The sequence below is a fragment of the Scomber japonicus genome, chromosome 5 (genome assembly GCF_027409825.1).
Source record: "Scomber japonicus isolate fScoJap1 chromosome 5, fScoJap1.pri, whole genome shotgun sequence".
Lineage (NCBI taxonomy): Eukaryota > Metazoa > Chordata > Actinopteri > Scombriformes > Scombridae > Scomber > Scomber japonicus.
The window spans coordinates 4753374-4761804 of record NC_070582.1 but is presented as its reverse complement, the minus strand read 5'-3'; the positions used below and the strand labels follow the sequence as shown (position 1 = coordinate 4761804).

The window sequence follows — 8431 nt, the reverse complement described above, 5'->3', positions numbered from 1 at the left end:
GATGTCTTCTTCATGAGAAAATGTTTCCTCACTGCATCTTCTAGCAGAGCTCAGTCCGAAGCTCGCTGAGAAAATGTGATCAAACTCAAATTTCACTTCTTATCAGGTTACTGGTAACACTCTCAGACCAGGTGATTAATGCAGTCCAGCTAGTCCAGAGTCTGACTGACAGTTTAAACTCTTCTGATAAACATTCTTCCTGAAATATCCACAGATACGTATCATGGCACGTATTTCAGAGTAGGGCAGAAGCCAACCATGTTTCAAGTATTTCATGTAAACTGTGGCAATAGCTGATTTTTATTCCCTGACTTAAATATTCTTCTATGGAGAAGCTTTGTCTGGAGGAGTTTTCCCCCTAACGCGCTCCATAATCTGCCAACTTCATGCGGAGATGGAGTAAATAGTCGCATGCTGACCGGGCAAATACAAATATGAACACCAACACACATTTAAACTCTGTCAACAAGTTAAAACTCTCTGACGACGCCACTGATGACAGTTACGAGCAATGCTTAATCCTAGCATGTGTAACGGTTCACCATGTTCAACGTGTTGTACAGCTGAGGCAGACAGGCATTTCAATTAGCTTTGCAGAACTAGAAGATGGCAAAAATCCAAGTTATTACAGTTCCTCCTGGGTTCATCCTAGGTCCCTGGTTCAAGTCTTTGCATCTCATACCAATTTCTCTCTCTCCCCTTGTTTCCTGTTGGCCTCTCTGCCACTGACTCTCCAACAAAGGCAAAGAGATAGATAAGTAATATTTTTTTTTAAAAAGAAGTTCCTGGCAAACAAATCAGAGCTGATAAAGATCCACAATATAAAATCATTTCAAAGATAATCGGATCAAACTGGAACATGCTTGACATCTTTGACACCCAAACAAACCAAGAAAAAATTGTGCTTTTGTGTGTTTTTCTCTCAATACCTTTTTTATCCAAATATTTTGTGCTACTTCTCCAAATATTACAATTTAATCTCAAATTGTTACATCTTTATCCTCTGAATAAATATTACGACTTTATTGTCAAAATCTGATTCCTTGACAATACTACTCAAACTTTCTTGTGATTTTATTAGTTATAATTTGATTTAAGCATCAGTGTCAAATAATCCACTAAGTGTTTATAACCACTAAAAATACTAAACTTTATAAATATCTATTGGTTCCAGTCAACTAACCAGTTCATCATGATTATTTTCAGTATGAAACAGTGTATGAGTTTACATATACTTAAAGTAAATCAATCTATTAGCATGAGTACATGAGACTGCATCCTTCAGTCAGACTGGAAATATGTTAGGTATGTCCTAACATCACTAACCTTTAACATGTCAAATCAATTGCTTTACTATTAACATCCTGCAATACCTACAATATAAAACATGCATTTTAACTAAAACCTTCCTTAGATACAAAAGATATGATATAAACCTTTACAGTATTACAATTTACTCTTTTTTTGTTACTGATAAACGTGCAGATTTGTTGTTTTACAATAACTTCTCAGCAGCTACAAGTTCAGACAAAAGCAAGAAAACTGATTTTTTTTTTACAAACATACACGTACATGCAGAGAAAATGTGGTGCTGTAATACTTTGCTGTATTCCCTTTATTTTGAAATAAATACATTTCTATATATTTCATGATGTTTGGCTCTTTATTCTAACTGCTGAATGTCTCTAAAAATCATTATAATAACCCCCCACTCCTCTCTTTTGGCCTCTGGTTGCTTGTTTGCAGTATTGTGAGCAGCAGGATGAAAGTTTGGATCAGTGTGAGTGGAACATGGAGACTGGGAGAGTATCTCTGTAGTCTCTCAGTCAAGGATTTCTCTCTGAACTTGATCTCTTGTTTTTGCTGTTTGTTTGTTTGCTGCACAGACGGCCAGACCACGTCTCTCCGACAGACCGAAGCCCAGAACAGGCTTCAGCATTACACCAGTTGTTACTGCATTATACCAGACTTTTAAAAATTCAGCATTTTCTTGCTTAATAAATTTAACAAGCATTTGCAGTTTGGATGCTGTGATGTTTAAACCTCCTGTGACCCTGCATCCACATATGGGGAGATTTTAGGTTTGCTTCATTCTGTTTAACTTTGACTCGTCATCCTCATTCATACACATGTTTCTGTGCCACCTAGTGGTCGCAATAGCACATTACAGTTTAAAAATCAGTGTGAAAATGAGATGGCAGGCAAAATTTTGTTTATTTATGCTTAATAAAGTTTGTAGTTTGATACCAATTTGACTAATTTTAGCAAAAACAACAAACTACAACTCTACTAATCAAGAATACTCATTTGAGGACATTAGGACGTCATTATCATTGGTGTAAATGTAAGGAAATAAATAGTTTTATACACCCCAAATAAACCCACTGTCCCCCATATAAGGACATTATTTATTTCAAAAACTACTTCCTGTTCAAAGACAATGCTTATTTTTTCTACTCATCAAGTCCTACCAGTGGCGTAAATATCGACAGTGCCTGGTATGGGAGGAGGAATGATAATTTGTCCAATCACCTTGATAGCTGTCAGTCATGATGAGTCGCGATGACTTGAGGTGAGTTGTTTCTCCTTTCAGCAGGAAAAAAAGCAAGTGGATGAAAGTTGACTAGAAAAGGTAGTATCATGTTTAGCAAGCCCAAACAAAAAAACAGCGCGCACAAGAGGAAGGAAAGAAAGAAGCAGGATGAGGGTAGAGCTAAAATGACCAAATTAGACAAGTTTTTTACCCAAACCCAGGCAACCCAGGTAAACGCTCGCGTGCCGCTGGAGGTTAGCGGTAGCTTGCCAGCTAGCTCCGTAAATAAAGCGGTATTGACCAGCTTCTCCGGACTCAGTGGACTGGCTATACTCTCTACTAGGACTTTGGACCTGAGCAGCGTCGTAAATGACTTTGCTGAGCTCGAGGCCCGTAAGATGAGCTTCTAACAAGTGAGTACATCTTCTCTTTGCTATGAAGTGGAATTGGTGGGATTTAAATCGATGGCAATACTTGTACTTGCATGTTGGAAAAATGATTGTGTGATACAGGTGCCACATCCATTCATTAATGCTGTGTTTTTGAAAGGCATATAATGAGCTGTGTTTTTCTTAATGGTTATGCTTGTTATGGACATACTGTGCAAGATATCTTTGTGTAGCTTTGTTGGCTATATTTGAATGTTTGATAGTTTGGAGACATCATCAGGATGTGGTAGTTTGAGCCCAGGTCAGGGCATGCTGTTAGATAAGTGTTGATATGGAGCTTCGGCTGCTGTCCATGGCTGGTTTGCAGGATGAGTGTGTGGCCAATCACCTGTAAATGTTAGCCTACTTATAGTGACAATAGCAGTTCTCTGGAGTGGCTGTGCTTGCGCTTGAGTTTAGGGCACAAAAAAAAAAAAAAATGCACCGGAGCCTATCACCATGATATTACGCTGCTGGGTCCTACTACTCCCAAATATCTAGGAGACATTTAAAATGCATGCTAAATAAAAGCTTGGGTCTTAGACCAGGCGGGGAGCTCCGGTCCTCTGAAATGAGGCCAACGCGGAAGTAACTTAGAACTGCATTCTATCAAAAGGCCACCAGGGGTCACCCGTTTTGGTGTCAAAAGACTTCCGTCTCTATACAAGTTCTATACTATACTTCTCACTTGATTTCTTATGGTTAAGACTATCAATAAGTGTGCCTTTTTTGTGACATGCATGGTCTTAGCAATGATAGCAGCATGTTTCCTTGGTTGTTCCACCAACATTGATTAACGCTGAAATATCTCAACACCTATTTGATGGATTTCTGTGAAATTTGCTTCACACATTGAATGATCTGTAAAAACGTTGATTCTCTTTTGTCCAATACTTTGGCTTTATAACCAAATACCTGCAAAACAATATCCAACAGAACACACAGTAAATTTTAACACAAAAAGCACTTTATTGGTATTTCAGTGTTTCCAGGGTGAGTCTAATAATAAGAGTCCATGATGCGCCTCATGCTCATGAACCTCATGTTGCCCATGCCCATGTTCATGAAGTTCCTGTACTCTCCGGGCCTCATGTACATCATCCTGCCCCTGTACTGGGGCTGCTCGTACATCAGCCAGTGTCCCTCCATCACGTTGCAGGACATGCAGCTGGACATGCTGTAACGGCTCATGATGTCGTCACAGTCCTCGGTCAGCTCGTACATCTGGCCCTCGAAGTTCTCCCTCTCGTAGATCTTCATCCTGTAAGATCCACGGTGCTGCAACACATGGAGCCACTCGTCAATAATCAACCATCATTCAGTATCAGCAGAACAAATAAATAGATCTCTGGAGTGAATTTAAGTGATGGTACTGTGTGGTTACCATGGGGATCATGCGGCAAGACTTGATGCAGTCGCTCATGCCCATCATGCTCATGTTGTCAGCGTACTCGCCCCTCCTCATGAAGTACTGGTTGCCCATGAAGTTGGTGCGGTTGTACACCATGAAACAGCCCCTCTCCACCTTGCAGGAGTGGCACCTGCTCAGGTAGGAGGACATGTCAGCGCAGTCGCTGCTGCACTCATAGGAACGACCCTGGAAGTTCCTGTCCTCGTAGAAGATGATCTGAGACAGAGAGAAAAGCGTTGGTTGTAAAATAAGTGATACTTGGTTCACTACGCGGATGCAGAATCAGATCTGAACCATTTAAACATGTAGTAGATTGATAGCAGATTGGAGGTTGTATTTTGGTTTAAATTTGGCCCTAGACGCTGAAAACAGACATCTCAGAACCATGTCTGTTTCTGCCACATCGTCAATCCACTGCTGCTTTGGTGATTTCATCAACAAGAGCAATAACAGATGAATGCATGAAATTGAAAAAAAAAGTCATTTCAGTTTAACACCAACCAAAATTGGCACTGAAGGATGAACCCCTGAGCAACTAGACCAAAGGGTGCTGCAAATCAGTATCCATATTCATCCAATATGTGTATTAATTCTTCATTTTCACCGGCAGAAAGAACAAGGAGCAGATGTTAATGTTTAGCAGTTTGGTGTTTTTAGTGTTTAAGAAGTGTTTTTGACTGAGAGTTAACAATGAATCTCTGTTGTACTCACTTAACAGCTGATATCTGCAGGTTTTTATGCATTTTTACAACACGTTTTAGGTTTTTGATTCATGTTTTCTCTAACCCTTGTCTTGTTTTTGCCTCTTTATTTAGTATGTTCTCTTTATATACTTTGCTGTGGATTGATCACTCTGAACCTAATCATAATATATATATATATATTTTTTAATTTCAAATGCACATATTATATTTAATCCCTACATTCAGCTGCAGTAGCGGCACTCGGCCTGCAGATGGCACTGTTCTGCCTGAATCATTATCAGAAAGAGGTTCAGTTTTCAATAAATACTCCGTTGTTATTAAATGAAGTCACTGCTGGGAAAAATAACAATGGAGAAACTGGACATTTAAGAGTTAAGGAGAAATAAATGATATAAGTATTTCTGTAAATGCTGTACCAACAGTTCTTACAGTATAATGAAAGAGTAGAAAGTAAAAATAAAAATTGGATATTACAAGTAGCAGCAGGAACTAATAAATATGTTATGAAATTAAATAGTGAAATTAAACAGTATTTTTTAAAGTTTTACAAAATATTTATGGGTTAATTCAGAAGTCTCACAGTCTGACAGGTTAGCCAGTAAAACCAGTAGCTGCTTTTTTACATAAAATAGTTTACAATAATGTTTTCTCCCTAAAAGCTTATAAATCAAATTGTATTTTCTCAGTCATTTCTCTCTCATTTAAAATGTTTTTTTTTTAAGTCGTCAGCATTGAATTGAACATTTTCTTCTGTGCTGCTCTATCGTCCTGCTGTTCGCATTTTAACTTTTTACCTATTTATATATTTTACATGATTCTAATATAACTTTTATTCATTATTTAATAACAGTTTTTCTGTTGTTGCTTTCCTTGTTTAATAACTTTAAAGCTTTAAATTCACGATTCTCTTTTACTGGAAACTTTATTCTTTAATTATTATTATCATTATTATTTAGTAGTATTACTAATAGTAGTAGTAACAGTAGTAATAGTAGTATATTTTTCAATTTTACTAGACATTGTGATTAAAAAAATAACCTTTTAAAATTATTTTTTAAATATTTGGCCTGTAATTAAAGCATCATCTAAATATTTATACTTATATCATTGCTAGATCTGGTAAAAACAGGTATCTCCATAGTTTAAAGCAAACTGAACAGGAAAAGCACTTGAGTGTAAAAACCTGACCCTATTGAGCTGATTGATCATATAAACATTAATAATCAATACCTTAGCAGTCTGATCAGGTGACTATATCAGGTGATCGGCATCAATAATGATCAATCTCGCCATTTGACCTAAAAACTTGTATTTTTCCAGTTGACCTCACTCTTATTTTTATTTTGTTTTTCTCCATTCTTTTTTTCTTTTTCTTTTTTTTTTTTCAAAATAAAATGTAGAGAAGTGACACATCCCGGGACTTACCTTGCCCATCATGTTCATCTCAGTGGTGGTCATGCTTACGTGTTGTTGACGTGCTCCATACCTGTCTGAGCTCCCAGCTTTTATACACCTGAGTATCGAGCTGCTTTATGCTTCAGAGCGCTGAGTCAGCAGAGACGCACAAAGCCTCCTTTGAAAGGGTTGACAATGACCGTGATGGAGCACCCGGTAGTTGAATGGTTACTGTACATGTCGCATAACTGCAACATCTCTGGTCCGAATATGACAAGGGACTTTTGTTGCATGTCATAGTCACCGCTCTCCCCTTGTTTCATGTGGGCCTCTTCACCAATGACCATTCAATAAAGACCATTCAATGACTGCGTGGGGCCTCCGGCATTAGCGGCACTTTGTTAACCCATTTAACCCTCACTGGCAAAATGTTGAATCTAATTCGTCTTGAAGGTTGACTTTTCTGTTTATGTAGGTTGCACTTTCGGGGATATTACAGTACATAGACTTCATTAGTTTCCTGGAGAATTCCCCCCCCTGCAACATGTCATACTACATATGGTAGCTGCCTTATTATTTTCAGAACACAACATAAGACAAAAAAGGAAGGGAAGGGCGGTCACACCCCCTCATGGCCCAATTGTTGAAAAACGCGCGATAAACTGCCCTCTTGAGAGCCAAAACGCGTTCTAAGCTGCCCTCCTGGTTGGCAAAACACACTAAACTGCCCTCTTGGGTGGCAAAAGACACTAAACTGCCCTCTTGGGAGCCAAAATGCGTTCTAAGCTGCCCTCCTGGTTGGCGAAACACATGAAACTGCCCTCTTGGGTGGCAAAACACATGAAACTGCCCTCCTGGTTGGCGAAACACATGAAACTGCCCTCTTGGGTGGCAAAACACACTAAACTGCCCTCCTGGTTGGCAAAAGACACTAAACTGCCCTCTTGGGTGGCAAAACACATGAAACTGCGCTCTTGGGAGCCATAACGCGTTCTAAGCTGCCCTCCTGGTTGGCGAAACACATGAAACTGCCCTCCTGGTTGGCGAAACACATGAAACTGCCCTCTTGGGTGGCAAAACACATGAAACTGCCCTCCTGGTTGGCGAAACACATGAAACTGCCCTCTTGGGTGGCAAAACACACTAAACTGCCCTCTTGGGTGGCAAAACACACGAAACTGCCCTCCTGGTTGGCGAAACACATGAAACTGCCCTCCTAGTTGGCAAAACACATGAAACTGCCCTCTTCGGTGGCAAAACACATGAAACTGCCCTCCTGGTTGGCAAAACACATGAAACTACCCTGGTTGGCAAAACACATGAAACTGCCCTCCTGGTTAGCAAAACACACTAAACTGCCCTCCTGGTTGGCAAAACACATGAAACTGCCCTCCTGGTTGGCAAAACACACTAAACTGCCCTCTTGGGTGGCAAAACACATGAAACTGCCCTCCTGGTTGGCAAAACACATGAAACTGCCCTCTTGGGAGCCAAAACACACGAAACTGCCCTCTTGGGTGGCAAAAGACACTAAACTGCCCTCCTGGTTGGCAAAACACACTAAACTGCCCTCTTGGGTGGCAAAACACATGAAACTGCCCTCTTGGGTGGCAAAACACACTAAACTGCCCTCTTGGGTGGCAAAAGACACTAAACTGCCCTCTTGGGTGGCAAAAGACACTAAACTGCCCTCTTGGGTGGCAAAAGACACTAAACTGCCCTCTTGGGAGCCAAAATGCATTCTAAGCTGCCCTCCTGGTTGGCAAAACACACGCAACTGCCCTCCTGGTTGGCAAAAGACACTAAACTGCCCTCTTGGGTGGCAAAAGACACTACACTGCCCTTTTGGGAGCCAAAATGCGTTCTAAACTGCCCTCCTGGTTGGCGAAACACATGAAACTGCCCTCCTGGGTGGCAAAACACATGAAACTGCCCTCCTGGGTGGCAAAACACACTAAAC

At 40.1% G+C, this 8431-nt stretch overlaps 1 protein-coding gene across 1 annotated transcript; it reads right to left on the bottom strand.

The window, feature by feature from the left end:
• Positions 1-3960: 3960 nt before the first annotated feature.
• Positions 3961-6534, bottom strand: LOC128358596 (gamma-crystallin M2-like). Its single transcript, XM_053318930.1, has 3 exons — positions 6502-6534; positions 4346-4588; positions 3961-4239 (listed from the first exon to the last, which is right to left on the bottom strand). Exons 1-3 carry the CDS (start codon positions 6532-6534, stop codon positions 3961-3963), a joined length of 555 nt encoding a protein of 184 aa, XP_053174905.1.
• Between the last annotated feature and the right edge of the window lie 1897 nt (positions 6535-8431).